We start from the raw sequence: 18710 nt of genomic DNA on the forward strand, positions 1-18710 counted from the left end.
ACTGTCATGTTGTGTCTTGTCTCTGTCCTTTCCCTTCACCCTGTCTCCCTCTGCTGGTCGTTGTTATGTTACCTTTTCTCCCCCGCTTTCCCCCAGCTGTCCCTTGTCTCCTCTAACTACCCGTTCCCCACCTGTTCCCTGTTTCCCTCTGATTAGGTCCCTATATCTCTCTCTGTTTCTGCTCCTGTCCTTGTCGGATTCTTGTTTGTTTGTGTTTCATGCCTGAGCCAGACTATCGTCATGTTTGCTGTAACCTTGTCCTGTCCTGTCGGAATCTGCCGGTCTATCTGAGCCTACCTAAGTTTGGTTATTAAAGAAGCTCTGTTTAAGTTAGTTCGCTTTTGGGTCCTCATTCACTCCCCATAACAATTACTGCCACTTTGAGTGAGTTTGGTACACATCCGGTAGATAGAGAGCCGTTTATTATGTTCAACATAGGAGGGCCAAGCACAGGAAGCAGCTCTTTCAGTAGTTTAGTTGGAATAGGGTATGCAGCTTGAATGATTAGAGGCCATGATTATTTTCATGATCAGGTCAGTGAGCTATTGGATGACATAATCAAAAATTACCTCACTCTTATTGTCACGTTCGTCATAACGAGGAGACCAAGGCGCAGCGTGATATGAATACATTCTTCTTTATTAAACTAAGAACACTAAACAAAATAACAAAACAAACGTGAAGCTATATAACACAAGAGTGCTGACATACAACTACACATAGACAATAACCCACAAAACCAAACTGGAAAATGGCAACCTGAATAGGATCCTCAATCAGAGACAACGATAAACAGCTGCCTCTGATTGGGAACCAATTCAGGCCACCATAGACCTACATTTACCTAGACATACCAAAACCCCATAGAAGTACAAAAACCCTAGACAAGACAGAAACACACATTCCACCCTCGTCACACCCTGACCAAACCAAAACAATAAAGAAAAAAAAAAATAAGGTCAGGACGTGACACTTATTTTAGTTTATGCCTTAGTCTCACAGGGAGGGGAGGTAACACTATCTCTATCACCAATCTTAGGAAGACATCATTTTATCAACAAAAAAAATTGCAAATATTTTGTGGAGTCTTAAGAAAAGGTGTTTAATATTGCAAAGTTGTCATAGATTCTGTTAGGAGATCTAAGCCATTGGCAGCACAGTCAGGTATTTCATCTTACACTGTGTTAGTGTCTCTCGAGTACGAGGGATGTTTTGAACTTGGTGTCAGCCTTGCACTACGAGGAAACCCTGAGGAAATGATGATTACACATAGAAATATGATAGCTCCACCATTAATATTCATGCTCTTTGAAGACATTTGCATCTGTCTGTTTGTTTGTTTCCTGATGTAAAAAAGATGAAAAGACCTGCGGACCTCATGAATTTCGCTGTGAGAATAACAACTGCATCCCGGACCACTGGAGGTGTGACAGCCAGAACGACTGTGGAGACAACTCAGATGAGCAGAACTGCAGTGAGTACACCTATGTCTGCTGCTCTACTTTCTTATCTCCCTCCTAGCTTTTAGCAACTTATATATGCTCTTGACGTCGTACAGGCCAACTGGGTTTTGTACGGTCATGAAAATCATGGAAAAGTAGTATAGTATTTTCAAATAGTATTTTCCAGGCCTGGAAAAGTTTTGGAAAATGATCAATTTGACCAAATTTGAGCGATTTTATGAAAATTCCTTTTATAATTTCTGTTAATGTAATTTATTTAGCCACAGTTATAAATAAAAAAGTTTTATCAATCAGCCAGAATCTGAATGACACTCTTGCGCGGCTCTATTTGCGTGCGTCACCTGCATGTGTGCAAGACAAGTGGGCCATTGCTAAAGGACAGAGAGACAGTTGGACATTGCAGCAGCAAGTAGGCTTAGCCTATTAAATATGATAGAGAACAGACTAATAACTAGGTAGCCAATTCAAAACATATATTGTACCCTCTAGTTAACTAGCTATTGTTAACATGTATTCATGTTTTTGTTATGTCCCAAAAAACTTTCCATCGACACTCGCGAATAAGGCCATTATATACAGTTGAAGTCGGAAGTTTACATACACCTTAGCCAAATACATTTAAACTCAGATTTTCACAATTCCTGACATTTAATCCTAGTAAAATGCCCTGTCTTAGGTCAGTTACTATTGCGTACCATTGTTTGTACCGATGAACGTGGTACCTTCAGGCGTTTGGAAATTGCTCCCAAGGATGAACCAGACTTGTGGAGGTCTACAAGTATTTTTCTCTGGTCTTGGCTGATTTCTTTAAATTTTCCCATGATGTCAAGCAAAGAGGCACCGAGTTTGAAGGTAGGCCTTGAAATGCATCCACAGGTACACCTCCAATTGACTCAAATTATGTCAATTAGCCTATCAGAAGCTTCTAAAGCCATGACATAATTTTCCGGAATTTTCCAAGCTGTTTAAAGGCACAGTCAAATTAGTGTATGTAAACTTCTGACCCACTGGAACTGTGATACAGTGAATTATAAGGTAAATAATCTGTCTGTAAACAATTGTTGGAAAAATGACTTGTGTCATGCACAAAGTAGATGTCCTAACCGACTTGCCAAAACTATAGTTTGTTAACAAGAAATTTGTGGAGTGTTTGAAAAACAAATTTTAATGACTCCAACCTAAGTGGATGTAAACTTCTGACTTCAACTGTATATGCCTTTTTTAAATTATTCATATGATTAATTTAAACAAATATTTTGGACGAAACAAACGATTCACTTTGTCATTGTATTAGTTGGGAATCAGTTCAAACATGGTGAATCAATTTGTGAATCGCAAACAGTAATTTTAGGATCATTTTTTTTGATGTAGCCTTTCTTTTGGATTATGTGTCTTCAACACTTGTTTTGTAGATACTTCCAATTGATTTAGGCATCCAATGTTTGGGACATTGCAACTCAATAGATTCTAGTCAGCCTGAAAAGTAAACTCTTCTAAGGTAGCTAAGATAAATATGGCTAAACTAGAAAGGGTACATTTCCTGAAGACGATTTGTGGGCTCGCTTTAGCTGAATGAAGAGATTTGTAGTCTATCAAAGCCATTTGATATTTGATAGTGAGCTAATTATTTGTGTAGTTGTTGAGCGGCTTCACTGCAAGTATATTGTATGTTTCGGATATTCAAGTTAAAAAATTAGCTAATTATTTCAAAAGGCATAACACGTATTTGGTTACAATGTTATACAGTACATCAAGGGTGGTCAACCATCATCCAGGAGAGCTAATGGGTGTGCAGGCCTTTATTCCATTTGTCATGTAACAAACCACATTTTAGAAATGAGCTGCTCAACCGGACCATGATTAACTGGCTGTGTTTGAGCTGGGCTTGATCAAAAGCCTGCACACCCAGTAGCTCTCCAGACTGAGAGTTGACCACATGTGTTTTGTCCAGGTGTTTTACTTTGTGGGGGTTAAGTGCCTTGCACAATAACAGGAGGTGGTACATGGGATCAGAGAGCAGCCTACCAGTGTCGATACCACATTACGCTTATTTTTGTATACGTACATAGAGACGCCACCAATTGTTGGTCATGGAAATATGGTTAAAAGTCATGGAGAAGTCATGTGTATTTACTCTGCGTATGCACCTGCGCAGCTCCATTGGTATTTTGGGACTGTTTAAGGATGAACTGTGTTACTCTGTTTTTCCCTCTTGCTTTGTGTCTTTGTATACTGTACCATTCCTCTGCTAAACTTTGTAAAGTGTTCCCACAATCAAAGTTAAGCAGCTGGCAGCTCAGTGGAGCGCTGTACCTAGCTGTTTATAACTTGGCTATGCCCTCTGAGCATGTTCCCGCTCCAACCTCTTTGGATCTGAAAGAAAGTCAGAGCTCCAGAGAATCCTCCGCTTTGATACCGTCTCTCCTCTGTAATTTTCCCAAGCTCACTTTTTTTTGTTTACATATTCATCACCAACTGCTGGAATAAAGTTTATGTTTACTTATGAAAGGTCTTTGTTAACCCAGTTAGTCCATATCTCATCTCTGCACTATGTACGTGTGCGTGCACACAAGCATCCATGTGTGTATTTGCATTTTATGCTGAGTATGCATCGTTCATTTGATTTATTATATGCTTATTCCCCTTACCTATTGATGTCACTTAAAATGCAAATAAAGTCCAGTCGAGTGTTGGATGGTAAAGAATTAAGCAGGTGTGCCAGCTAGGCTAGCAGACAGCAGAGAGAGAGAGGCTGCAAATCACAATCTGCTGCAGACTGCAGACTCTGCTGGGACCTTTCCTCTAACTGCAGCTCATAACACTCCCTATAGTCTGTTAACAGTCCATGATAACAGATCAGCTCATAAACACAACTACCTTCACTCCCTACAGTCAGTTAACAGTCCGCGATAACAAGGGGATAAGGGGGAAAACCCCAGCACTGGAATTTGATGCTGCTTAAATATGGCATAATGTTGTCCTCAGAGACCTAGACATACAGTGTACCTTAATGTGCAGAGTGGAGGTTGCCAGATAGTAGGTCTCAGGAGTATACTGTCTCCCTAAGCTGTCACTATAGCTATGAATGTATTAACATCTTGAAAGCCACTGGCATGCCAACTATCAAGTCCAACAAACGTCTGACAAGCCACCAGATGGTTTATACAGTAGGCCTACTGCCAGATGATTAGCATGCAATGCTAAATAGATATCTCCTGTAAAACGGGTCTAGGGGATTCTCTTCTCTTATGACACCTCTTATAAAGACCCATGTGTGTATTTTCTTAGAGGTTGGTTGCTTTTCCAAGACTATTGTATATGTTTAAAAGTGTATATAACCTAGTCTATAACTATAAATAGTCTATAACAGACACCACTTGCTAGGGAGTGCTAGAGCCTTGTAAAAAATGATAGTGATCCAGGTCACATTTAACAATTATAATTATCGGTAGGTGGTAGAGCGTATCGTTTTTTGGGGCCAGCTCCTACTTCATTTCTATTGCGGCTCCTACTTCATTTCTATTTCAAGTGTGGTAATGTCCTTGTTCTCCCCTTGACTCAGAGCCATTGACCTGTAACCACAAGGACTTTGCCTGTGCTAACGGGGACTGCATCTCGGCTCGATTCCGCTGCGATGGAGACTATGATTGCCATGATAATTCAGACGAGGTCAGTGATCCCTGTTGTCATTTAACAGCAGCCTTTAAATAGCATGTTATAGCCTGTAAATTGTGTGAATCACAACCTCGTGTCTGTCCATTCTTGAATAATCTGATTTGAGTGAATTGACCCTACCCCCATGTTTATGTCTTTATTTTTGAGGGCTAAACATCAATGTATGTTTTAGTTTTTTCTGAAAGGCATGATTATTGAATTGAAAATGCAACAACGGGCTTGATGATTTAATAGCATTATGAAATCCAAATCGTTAAATATTCAATTTATTGGAACGCATGAGAGAATAGCCTACTAAGGCTGACAATGTCCTAATAGAGAGACATTTTATGTTTCTGCTCTTATGTAAATGTATAAATAAATATGCAAACTGGTTCACTAACTCAAAATACTGCTTTAACTAGCCTTGCATAGGAGTTGTGGACCTGTTTTGCAGAATGTTAATTTTTTTAACGCGTGAGCTATTCATGAAAAATGAGACGATCCTTAGAAAATATTCATATCTCCATTGTAGAATGGCTAATTCAAGGTGAAAGGCACGGAATTACCCATTTTATTATGCCTTGTAATTTATTGCTCTGTTAAATACCTCCACAGCAATTACAGTATATAGTATGAATAATCCCCTCTATGTGCAACCTCTGTTAATCCATTATTGTGTGTGTGGTCCCAATGATGTCTTTCTGGGTCAAACTGTATATTTAGTTCACAGAGTAAGTAAACATTTGTCAGCGATGCATGGTTTCTCTTGTAAACAACTACTTTTCTTGCCTCCCCCCACATTTCTTACCAAAAACCTAATAAACTGGCAATGAACACTCACTGTTAAGAGTTAACATAGTCTATGAATGTGTTTTGTATGGGTAATGAATGTGCTATGAAGTCCTTATGTACTGTAGGTACCCTTCAAATAAAGTATTACCTGATGTTCCTACTGTATAAGAATAAGAACATCTGTGGTGTTCTTATGAGCCTTATGTAAATTTCAGCTTCTTGTTCTGTATATCTCTATAGAAGGGCTGTGAGGCTCGGTGTGCTGAGGACCAGTTTCAGTGTCTCAATAACCTCTGCATCTCCCTCAAGTGGCTCTGTGATGGCCAGGAGGACTGCAAGACAGGAGAGGACGAGAGAAACTGCCAGGGAACAGGTACAGTATACGAGAAAGTCTAGACAAGGTCGGAAGGGAACGTGTCCCCAAAACTTTCTTAATGTGAAATTGAAGTAGTTGTTTAAAAGCTGAGAATCACTGCAGAGCTCCTGTGGTAACATGGAGTGTTGTAGTTGATATTATTTGGTTAAAAAACAGAACAAAGATAGTTTTTCTGGACTTTTTAAGATGAGGACATGTTGGTGTAGAGGGGGTTGCTTGACCCTTTACGATAGCTACAAGGTACTAGCAGGAGAAATGCCAAGGCTACTTTCTACATGTAATGAAATACTGTTCCAATTCTGTAACCAATTAATACATTTTGTATTTATTTATTTTTATTTGACCTTTCTGTAACTAGGCAAGTCAGTTAAGAGCAAATTCTTATTTACAATGATGGCCTAGGAACAGTGGGTTAACTGCCTTGTTCAGGGGCAGAACGACTGATTTTTACCTTGTCAGCGCAGGGATTCGATCCAGCAATCTTTCGGTTACTGGCCCAACACTCTAAACACTAGGCTACCTGCCACCCCAGGTAGCTACTGCATCAGTACGCCATGTGTTTTACCGACAGTAAGTGGATTGATATTGGCTCATTCCCATTCTAACAGAAAATGCCTTGTATTCTACTGAAGTGCAGCCACTACAGTACAGTAGCTAGCCAGTGTAACCTCATCCGGAGCCCCAGTGGTGATGATTGTGTGGGTGTGTTTCAGACCACTTAATTCAGCAGCAGGCAGCACACAGCATGCCCTGCCTGAGGGAAGACATCATATTTAGACCTAGTATCTGTCCAATGTCCAGCACTGCTGGTTTGGAAAGAAAGGCTTGTAGCTGTTTTTTTTTAGCACTTACACTAGGCTAACATGGAGCATGCAACCTTCTTTATGAGTGTACAGAGCAGGTACAAACCAGCCCCACTTCTGCTGTGAATGATGGCTGTTGTATTATTATTTGGTAGAGTGTGTACACTCATAAAGCTCTACGTCTCTGATCTTTGTATTTCCAGTGCTCCCCTCCTGTTCCTTAAATGAGTATGTGTGTGCCAGTGGAGGGTGTGTGTCGGCCAGTCTGAGATGTGATGGACAGGACAACTGTCTGGATGGGTCAGATGAGGTGGGTGTGGCTCTGATTGGTACTCATCTATATCAATCCATCTGTACTTACTTACTGCACATTTTTTGTTTATTTACAAAAAAGTTAAAGTAAGTAATGCCCAGTGCAGTAAAAAAAAGTGATTTGTTTTCTTTAGTGTAAGACCATTATGAAAAGGCCACCTGAAACTTCAGCCTGTTTTAGTGTGATAGAGTTTTGGCCTGACTGGTGACATTAGCAGGCAGTACATTAGTTAATAGACCAATAAGAAAGGTTTAGAACTCTCTATCTGCCAATAAGAGCTAGTTTCAATGTTCAACTCCCCACTCAGACAACTCCCAGACAGTCCTAGCAAAATTATTGCTTGAGAAATTGCTCTTTGCTAAAAATACATTTTTGTTTCTTTTGAACTATTTTAATTAAAAACAACCACAGTAAGGTACTTAACTGTTAACCACAAATTAGTTGATATTGAGATAAAAAATGACTGCATTGGACCTTTAATACGGCAAAGATTATATATACCTATTTGTGAGGATGGTCCCTACATATTTTGGTGTCCAGTGTAAGGTCTCGTCTGTTTGACATCTAATGTCAATAATCTAACAATGCTGTTATGTGTTGCCAGGCGGGCTGCGTGAAGGAGTGCAAGGAAGACGAGTTCCTGTGTCTGAACCATGCCCACTGTATCCCACGGAGATGGCGCTGTGACGACATTTTTGACTGTGTGGACCATAGCGACGAGGAGAACTGCAGTCAAGGTACAACAGGGCTGGACATACTCACTAAACATGCCAGTGTGCTAGAAAACTATTGGTTTTCTATACAGGTCCATCTTAATTTTCTTAATACACAGGCAACATGTCCTACTACAGTAGAGACATGCATTTCAAACATATGCAGCCACTGAATGTTCTAGCAGGACATGTTACCTGTATAAGAAATGTAACAAATATTAAATTGCAAATGGGGACAGAGTTGAGCATGTTCACTGGAACACACTAACACAGAACACATGCCTGTCAATATGGTACACACATTATATGTTCTTCCTTCTTAGCTTAGGTAGAATCAATTGCAGCCCGCCTAGTTTTCACAGTGCAATGAATGTCACGATCAGTGGGGGGTTCGGACTCACACATGGCTAGTAGCGTAGCAACCACCGCTCTAGCCATGTGTTTGTTGTGAAAGGTGTACAACACAATAGTCCTATTCTGGCCAAGCAAAGGTCATTTCTCTAACAAGAACATTCTTTCATTCAGACACTATACTGCTAGCACAATGCTGTTGAATATGAAGTTTTGAAGGAAATGGAAAAGACGACCTTGTGAAAGAAAGAAAGCCCATGGGCAGTGCTGCTCACCTTCAGTCTGTAATTGCAGGCATCTTCTTCTGCCGTCCCGATGAGTTCATTTGCAACAACACCTTGTGCAAGCTCCACGCATGGGTGTGTGATGGCAAGGACGACTGTGGAGACAACTCAGACGAGGACACAGAGATGTGTGGTGGGTTGAAATAACGTTTCTCACTTAGATGTTTTCTCAAAGGTGTTTGATGGATATTTTATTAGCTATTACTTACATATTTCATGTAAGGTAATATTCATGGTTGAAATCGTGAATTTCTTAAAGAAAATTATTTTTTATGAAGGAGTTGATTAAACTCTGATGAATGGACTAGAATGGAATTTGTTGAATGGAGTAGAGTGGACTGTGTTGAATTAACTAAAGTGTATTTGACTGTCTGGAATACTTGTGTGTTTCTTCTCCCCTCCAGCCAAACTTCCTTGTCCTCCTACACGGCCACACCGATGTAGAAATGACCGTGTGTGTCTGCGCCCTGACCAAGTGTGTAACAAGGTGGATGACTGTGGGGATACCTCGGACGAGAAGGAATGTGGTGCGTTTATACCAGTTCAAACATTACATTTTTCTTCATCAAGAATGTTGAACTAATGAGGTTGATTTTCCAATCTAACTTTATTCCTAATTGCATCAAAAACTGTGTATTAGTCAAGTTCCTTTAATATCCCTAGAAACTCAAAGCCACATCATTCTTCGAATCTTGGCTACTATCAGCATTTTTATAAAGCTATCTCAAAACACCAATCATGCAAATTAATTTATTCTCTGTTGCCGATGCGGTCTTTCTATCCGATGTGTGTTTGGGTCCTGTGTGTGTCCCAAAACAGAGGTGGTGTCTGGCCGACCCAGGCCGTGTGGGAAGGCAGAGTTCACCTGCAGTACCCAGCGCTGCATCCCAGCCCAGCTGCAGTGTGACCTCTTCAATGACTGTGGGGACGGGGGCTCGGACGAGCAGGACTGCAAGGCCTGTGCGTGTGTGTCACACAGATCCATATCCTGCTGTTTAGATGGAAGTAATAAATGTCACTAGGAAGTAACTGAATGTGTGAGATAATCTAGGGCTCTTCTGCTAGATCCAAGGGTTAAATGATGTCAGAATATTTATGGTAGTAACATATTTGCTGTGTGTGTTTCTGTCCGGTGAAAGTTGTTCTCTTGGCTTCCACACATCAATGAAGCAACTTTTTGCAAGCATGTACAATGTTTAGGAATGTGTTTTCATGTGCAATCAAAGTGTTGTTTTCAATTGTAGTTTCCCATGGAGACGTATGTGGAAAGAAGTCGAACCCATGTGGGGAGGATGCAATTTGCAATCAGACAAACACAAGTTCAATATGTCATTGTAAATCTGGCTTTCGGAGAAATCTAAAGACTGGCCAGTGTGAAGGTACCGTATGACCTCTTTCTCCTCACTGTTCAATTGGACAGAATGTTTACTGTAATAATGGAATTATAAAATGTAATTAATGTGGTTAGATATCATGTACATAATGTAGCTGTGGATGATGAACAGTATACATAACATGGCTTTCCAAGTAGGTGTTTATAGTGTTTATAGTAGCTGACAGCAGGAATGTCCACCTGTGCTGTTGCCAGATAATTGAATGTTAATTTCTCTACCATAAGCCACCAATCTTGAAATGCATATATTGTTTTTACCCAACTAGAATATACAATAGATATCCTCACATCGATAGGTTGGGACTATATCAACCATTTCTTATTTGAAAGGTATGGCAGCTTGGTAACTGACTGACTTTTCTTTTTTCTCCTCAGAAATCAATGAGTGTCTTGGGTTTGACATGTGTGCTCACTATTGTACAAACACTAAAGGATCCTACAAGTGTACTTGTGACAGGAATTTTAAGGAAATCAATGGAAACTGTATAGTAAAAGGTATGGACCATTTTATTACTGTACTGTATGTGCTAACTGAAGACAATTGAACTATCAAAGACCTTGATGTGTATCTTATACTGTGATTGTTTCAATAGAGATGTTATTTGTTGCTAAGTTAATTAAAACTTTAGTATAAACTAAGTATAGTATGTATTTCTATAAAATGCAACATTTTATTGAATATTGTATACCCTTTATTTGAATTGAATAGTTTTATTCAGTAGCTATTAAGGTAACACTGTACTCCCACACAGTACTGTACCCTTAGCACTCTTGTAAATATACTGTCATAGTATTCAGATTTTGTATTTTTGGTATTTTATTAGGATGAACTTTACATTAAGATGGCAGGATTGTATAAGTATGTATACAAAACCAGCCATTTAAACATTTAAGGAGTATAATAACTGAGTCTGCATCTGTTTCTGATGTGAAAAATAAGGATTATATTAATAATGGATTAATAATGATTGCCAATATTCACTAAAAGCTATTCCACAACTTTCTACTAAAGTGTTAATGTTACGGGTGTATACCCCACTGTGATACACTGCGTTGTGATACATATTCATCTATCCCACTATTCCTACTGATTGGCACCATGGGTAGTAGTAATAATAAATGACTGGTCTTGTTGCTATGTGATTATGTATTATTATCCTGATAATAAAGGAACATGTCGGTTTCCTGGACACAGATTAAGCCTAGTTCTGGAATAAAAAGCACTTTCAATGGAGATTCTCTATTGGACTTGCCTTTTAGTCCAGGACTAGGCTTAATCTGTGTCCAGGAAACTACCCCATAATGTTTATATATGAATGATGACTTGATTACATATATCAGAGGATACTTTGTTTCTGTAAATGGAATTATGCTGTAAAATTGTTGTTTAAAACCCCAAATGGAATTGAGCCACTTTTCATTTTCTTTGCATATTAATAACTCAACAACGGGCAGGACCAGAAGATCGAGTGCTCTACATAGCTAATGACACTGAAATCCGAAGTTTTGTGTATCCATTTAACCAGAGCCATGGACACAAATTCCTCACTCGCATCGAGGACAATGCCCGCATTATTGGGATGGATGCTCTGTTACACCAACAAAAGTTTATCTGGGCTACACAGTTTAACCCTGGTGGACTTTTTTACAAAGAAATCCTAGACAAGAGTCAAAGTAAAACTAATGTCGGAAACATAGTAAGTATCTCCAAAGGTGTGGTTGGAATGTCTACTTTACTATTTTAATGTGTTATTGAATGTACGATTTGTACATTAAATATCCATATGCTGATATTGACAGGGTATCTACAGTATTAAGTAGCCCATTACAAGATATGCATGTTTCTTTCTTTTCTAAAGCCATTGAAGCTACATTATGTCTTGGTTATTGCATTTGAGGACAATGAATTATAGAATGATTATAGCAATGAGAGCTTGAACACAGCAGTGAGCGCTTGAAGATTAAATGTATAACTCATACAGTCACATATCTTATTAATGTGTGTGAGCAAGAGAACAGAACATTAGCAAGGTGCCACGCTTTTTCCAGTTATTGTTTGACCTAAAGTAAGGAATGTCTCGGATGTAATGAATGTCTCGGATGTAGATATGCCTGCTGACAAAGTCGGAGAAAGCTAGCACAATGTTTTTAAATAAATTACACACATCTTTCAATGTCATTGGAAGATACTCTTATTCTAAGACCATGATGTACATTGTTCTAAAGTTTGAGTCATTGTTGTCACATTGGGAACATGGCATAAAGTATTATGGGATCACACGTAAGACTTCTTACACATTTAGCATAGACTACTAAACCTTTACTAGAATCAAGTATTGCATTAAACATACCTGTATCACGTTTGATAGTGGTCAGAATAGTGAGTGCATCTAAATAAACCAACAGTTTTAAGAAAATTCTTCACATCTGAATGTTAGAAGTTTCAAGTTCATGTGTAATACAAATACCTTGGAAGTCTTCGTCATTTTCACGATTTCATGTATACAAGCTCTCATTTTCCTTGCAGTGTTCAGACTTCCGTAGACCAAGGGATGTGTCTGCTGACTGGATTACAGGAAATATCTATTGGACAGACCACTCTCGGATGCACTGGTTCAGCTATTACACAGCCCACTGGACTAAGCTCAGATACTCAATAAATGTGGGCCAGCTCAGAGGGCCAAATTGCACCCGTCTGATAACTGACATTGCAGGAGAGCCGTACGCCATTGCTGTCAACCCAGCCCGAGGGTAAGGGCATTCTTTTCAGACCATGTCAAATTTCATCATCATGTTTTCACTTTATACTTTTTTGCTTTGTCATTATTTTGGTACTCTGCCGAAGGAAGACAGCAGTGCAATTTTTACAGATTCATCCAAGATTGTATCCAAGATTTGTTTTCTTACTGATTTTTTTAAAGCTTTAAGTATAGACAAGGATTCCAGGGATTCTTTAAGTATGGACAGGGATGTGTTTAATCCCGTTATTCAAGAAGACCAGGGGCCTCATTATCAAAGGTGCTTTTTATCCTGCAAAAGTTGGCAAGAATTTTCTTTCTTTTCCAGCAGCAGACCCACCAAATTTTCACTTGAAAAATAGTTGTGTTTAATAGGCTAAATTGCACATTCTGTTAACATCTGACTCCAGAGTGATCTGTTCTTGCAATTTTTCACATAGTAGTTTGGATGTAGTGAGATGCTTTTTAAAAGTAACTTTAGTTAAGTAAACTATGTTTTTCTAAGGGTAGCTTCAAGTGTGAAGTAATTGGTAGCTTGATTATATTTTCAGAGTAGCTTCCCCAACACTGACCATGCGTACGCACAACTTCTAGAAGGTTGATCAACTGTATTGCAAGCAAATATGCTTATTGTTCGGTAGGGGAAATGGGAGGTGTTTGATGCACAGGAATTATAATAAAAAAATATAGGCCTAATGATTAAACAGATGCATTTGCAATTGGTAAGGAGATTGCATAAGAGCATGTTGTCTAATATATTTTTATTTCACTTTTATTAAATAGGCCTGATTCATAATCACATTGCAGGACATGTCTCTCTCCTTTTCTGACATAACTGGTTTAAATTATTCCCACTACACAACAAATAGTAGGCCACCATTTATCAATCGCTCATTCAATAGCCAAGCATGCTGGAAAGTAAATAGACCGGTAGCCTTGACAGTAGACCTAATCCTATGTGACAGTATGGGTTGGCTCCAGTATTGCTGTGCGATTAGGACATTATGTAACATTATGCCTAACCTATTTAATTTCAGAGCCTATACCAAGGCAGAAGATAGAGGCACAATCATGTATTGATAAACAAAATATTGAACATTGTGTCTTTTGCATGGAATTGTGGGCTGTAGCTCTTAAATTGTTCTAAAGGACAATCAATCTTCCAGAATGTGCAGCCAGTGTTTGGCACTTACTAGGCAGCATGCATTTTTAGTTTGGAAAAGTCACTGCAGCATTCTGCCCAAACAGAAATGTCATAATTGCGCTTTCTTTTAGGAATTATCATGGCCTAGTTCAATATCTACAAATTTTACAGCAAATGAGGGAGGGCATTTTTATTACCATAAAAGGTGAATGGAGGGCATTTTCCAGGCAGCGCTCGATCACGGCCACACAAATATAACATGTCTCTGATTCATCAATTAAATATGTACAGTGCCAGTCAAATGTTTGGTCACGCCTTCTCATTCAAGGGCTTTTCTTTATTTTCATTTTTTTTTTGGTTTTGTAGAATAATAGTCAAGACATCAAAACTATGAAATAACACATATGTAGTAATCCAATTGAGATGGTTTGGGATGAGTTGGACCGCAGAGTGCCGGAAAAGCAGCCAACAAGTGCTCAGTATATGTGAGAACTTTTTAAGACGGTTGGAAAAGCATTCCAGGTGAAGCTGGTTAGGAGAGTGCAAAGCTGTCATCAAGGCAAAGGGTGGCTACTTTGAAAAATCTGAAATATAAAATATATTTGGATTTGTTTAACACTTTTTGGGTTACTACATGATTCCATATGTGTTATTTCATAGTTTTGATGTCTTCACTATTATTCTACAATGTAAAGAATTGTAAAAATTAAGAAAAACTATGTTATGGACATCTAACAGGAAATGCTTATCTTTGTATCTTCTACAGGATGATGTACTGGACAGTAATAGGTGATCATTCTCATATTGAGGAGTCGGCTATGGATGGGTCCATGCGTAGGATCCTCTTGGAGAAGAACCTCAGGAGACCAACAGGTATCTACAGGACACGATCATATTAATCTGCAAGTCCATACTTATCTTTTCATTGAGGTGGGATGTTGTAAACTAGCCTAGTCCCAGATCTGTTTATGCAGTCTTGGCAATGACAACGACCATAGGAGTTGGCAAGACAGTACAAACCGATCTGGGACCAGGCTAGTTGTAGACTAGAGGATAGATATGTTTGAAAATAAGGCCATGGAAAAAAAGTAAATGAATGTGTCTGACACACCAAACCTGTTGTGATGGTCCTGGGGGAGACACTTAGTGCTGATCTACTTTTTAAAAGATGGTTTGGCCTCCTTTAATGCAAGGGACCCATGCACTGTCTCTGCCAAGGTAGAGGGAATTTATCATCTGTGGAAAAACACACACCCATTTAATCGCCATGACAACTTGGGTCATTTATCCAGTCAAACACATGATAGAAAATCATTTTATAAAAAGGGAAATGTAGGGCATAACACCAAAAGTCTGTCATCAAAAGAAAATACAAATATACTGGTATACTGTATATGTCCTGTAGTATGATACAACGTTAATGACTTTCTGACGAATGCGTAGAAAGTGAGATACCTTACGGAGATAAATAAAATAACTGTCTATTTATGCAGTCTATCCACAGCCTAACGCTGTTTAGAACCTGAGGGCTGTTGGAATGAAGGCGTCCATATTGATCTTTACACAATTCATAAGCAAAATAAATCTCTTCCTCTCATCCTCCCCAGGTCTGGCCATCGATTACTTTAACCAACGTTTGTACTGGGCTGATCCTGAGCTCTCCGAGATAGGCAGTGTGAGATTGGATGGGTCGGACCCTCTGGTGGCAATCAGGGACAGACACGGTAACACCACCACTGAGAACAAAACAAAGATTGACTATCCAAGCACATACTAGCTACTGATGTGATCATTTGTTTAATTTCCTCTACATTTTATCAAAAGATTGCTACAATAATAGTGTTTGTGTGTGTGCGCACCTGCGTGTGCGTGTGTGTGGCTATTGCAAGCTGTTAAACAATCGGTGTGGTATAGTACTACACACAGATCAGGTTTCCAACTAACTACTAGTACTGTCCTGGGATTTACAAACCCTCATTAAAACTACAACACAGTGTTCATGGTCATATGCTTCTTTCCACCCTGCCTTTATTCTGTTTCCACGGCTGTGTTTCCAGGAATATCCCAGCCATACAGGATTGACATATTTGAAGACTACATCTACGGGACTGGTCTAAAACACGAGGTCTTCAAAGTTCACAAGTATGGAAAACAGCCTGTGGAGTTTCTCCACTTGGGTCTCGAGAAAACGACCAATGTCATGATCTCCCACCGATACAAGCAGCAAGATGGTAAATAAATCAAGTCTACTGATTTTCAGTGGGTATTTTAATGAATACAAGTGCTAATGAGGGTCATGGGTAATACAGGGAAATGATCAGGGTTGAGTAATGTGGATATTGAAAATAGCAGCTGAACGGCCTTCTAGTGTAAATGCCAGCGTAACAAACATGATATTACAGTAACAAACAAGACGACAATGTAGCATTGATATTCTAGATGGTTATGTGGGTCTAACTCCTGAATGGAAGAGCGTATCGTGGACTTGAGCTAGTTTTTCATTTTCTCAAGTGTGGGACATGAGAGTCATCTCATTTCCCATGATAGGACCAATATATTTCACATTCTCTGCTTCTCTACTTGGTTGCTATTTAATTATCTGTGTATTGTTAATGTTTATGGAGCGTCGGACATATCGGTCTTGGCTTGGGGTTTTCTTCAGTAAAGGGCAGCTGAACCGTTCTCCAAAGACTCATTAGTCCAGCCATGTAGCCTACTCTTTGGGCAGTAACATTTACTGCACATCTTGCAGAACAGAAAGACCATGAGTGTTGGTTTGTAGTCTTCAGCGAAACACACTGACACCCTCTTCCTTCGCTAGCTTTGATTTACAATGATTCCTGTAACCCGAACACAACACATCTGTGTAATTGTTTTTTTTCTGTTTCATTGAATACCCAAACACTTCAATTGACGTATTGGAGCAAAATGGCAGCATACTGCTGATGTTGTGCATATCGAAGTAGTGTTTGCTAACAGGGCATAGTAATCCTCTAGGACTAGGCATTGAGTGGAATGTGGATCATGTCTCTTGTTGATTTTGAATAGCAATACATTTGTGGATAGTATGAACTAATTCATAAGGTTTAGCCTCTTCCCTCTCTATGTTGTCAAATATACAATTAAAAAAATGTTTAATTGAAGAATAGTAAAGACATGAATGTGTTTTGTTTGACGGCTGTATTGAAGCTTCGGCTACCGTTTGCCTCTTGTCTTGTTGCAGCGGTCAACCCCTGCCTGAGAATGAACTGTGACTTCATGTGTCTGCTGAACCCAATGGGTGCCACCTGCACTTGTCCAGAAGGGAAGGTACTGATCAACAGCTCCTGCAGTGATGTCAACATCTCAGGTATATTCAAGACCCCTGCCTAAACTTCACTTACTGCCTGCCAACGTAATATCACCTCTAAAACTGCTACAGTAGACAATCCAGCTGAGATGGCACTTGGCCAATGCAAATGAATGAAGTCAAATCTCTCTGAATCGCTCAGCATTTTGTGTACTTCAAAATAAGACTTGAATGTGGAAGTGGATGTTTTGAAATAATAACATAAGATGACATGCTTGTCCTGTATCATGCTCTTTCTCCTGGCCCAGCTAAATGACACTGGTGATGATTCATAGTTTAAAAGGTACTTCAGAAAACCTGTCCACAAGTTCAGCATAATGAACATGCTGTGCATTGGTGTTGTATTGTAGGCGAGCTGTGCCGGCCACCGTGTGAGAACGGCGGGCGTTGCCTGGCCAATGAGAAGGGGGACTGGCGCTGCTACTGCTGGCCTGACTTTTCTGGAGAACGCTGTGAGGTCAACCACTGCACCGACTACTGCTTCAACGGAGGCACCTGCATGGGCTCACCCCTGGGTGAGTCTGCTGTTAAAATCCATATATTGATTGGTAGAAAAATGTATGGATTGATCAGAGCAGGATTGACACCTGCCCACAGGTCTTTACTGAAAAGTAGTTAAGTCGTTAAGAACTCTCTGGGTTGTTGTGACTGGTCAGTATCTAAAGGCGCTTGTGCTACAAACAGTCTTACAACATTGATTGATTGATATAGGTAGAATAAGCATGAAGCATAATAGAGACAAGACGTATTAATAACTGAACCGATCATGTCTCATATTATTATTATTATTATTCATATATTTATTATCACTGGCCTGTTCTTCTCCCCTCTTCAGAGGACAAAAATAAACTTTGTTTTCCAGCTTTTTCTTTTGTCGTTACATGTATTTATACACACATTTGACAATATGTCTCATTGTTAGTTTGCCACTCATCCTGACTAACATGGATAAACTAAAATAGTGCCGAGCACTTGAGTTTTACTTCACGTCTCCCTGCTAAAAACCAGTCCATCGATTACATAATGCATGCAAGAGGGCAATTATTCACAACATATCAGTCTCTTAGAAATTATGGACTGTGTGGACTCACAAGAGCAATTACCCATAGAGATAGATACATTTGGATTGCTGTGGTTTTCCTGACTGTTACAATTATTTTGGAAGATTCGTGAAAATGTGAAATCGCTTCATAGTTTTGTAAACCTTGAAAATGATAAAAGACCATTTTAGAGAGTGTGCTAAATATAGTAGCTGAGTGTTGAATGCTAACACATGCATAAAAATTGTAATTGAACAGTCAGAGTAGTTTTAATGCTCCTGTCATTACTGGGGG

The 18710-nt window shown here is 39.3% G+C and overlaps 1 protein-coding gene across 1 annotated transcript in view; it reads left to right on the forward strand.

Annotated features, from left to right (window-relative positions):
* The window catches only part of LOC110504354 (low-density lipoprotein receptor-related protein 1B), a 422565-nt gene that overhangs the window by 388281 nt on the left and 15574 nt on the right, over window positions 1–18710 (forward strand). Inside the window, exons 67-83 of the mRNA XM_036965026.2 lie at window positions 1358–1474; window positions 5026–5132; window positions 6153–6285; window positions 7295–7401; window positions 8009–8141; window positions 8763–8885; window positions 9157–9279; window positions 9572–9712; window positions 9997–10131; window positions 10521–10640; window positions 11601–11842; window positions 12673–12896; window positions 14794–14900; window positions 15635–15751; window positions 16085–16258; window positions 17251–17376; window positions 17727–17891. Of these exons, the coding sequence (XP_036820921.2) occupies window positions 1358–1474; window positions 5026–5132; window positions 6153–6285; window positions 7295–7401; window positions 8009–8141; window positions 8763–8885; window positions 9157–9279; window positions 9572–9712; window positions 9997–10131; window positions 10521–10640; window positions 11601–11842; window positions 12673–12896; window positions 14794–14900; window positions 15635–15751; window positions 16085–16258; window positions 17251–17376; window positions 17727–17891 (2394 nt within the window). The remainder of the gene's footprint in view (window positions 1–1357; window positions 1475–5025; window positions 5133–6152; window positions 6286–7294; window positions 7402–8008; window positions 8142–8762; window positions 8886–9156; window positions 9280–9571; window positions 9713–9996; window positions 10132–10520; window positions 10641–11600; window positions 11843–12672; window positions 12897–14793; window positions 14901–15634; window positions 15752–16084; window positions 16259–17250; window positions 17377–17726; window positions 17892–18710) is intronic.

Source organism: Oncorhynchus mykiss, chromosome 3 (assembly GCF_057628025.1).
Source record: "Oncorhynchus mykiss isolate SJ-2025 chromosome 3, ASM5762802v1, whole genome shotgun sequence".
Taxonomy (NCBI): Eukaryota; Metazoa; Chordata; class Actinopteri; order Salmoniformes; family Salmonidae; genus Oncorhynchus; species Oncorhynchus mykiss.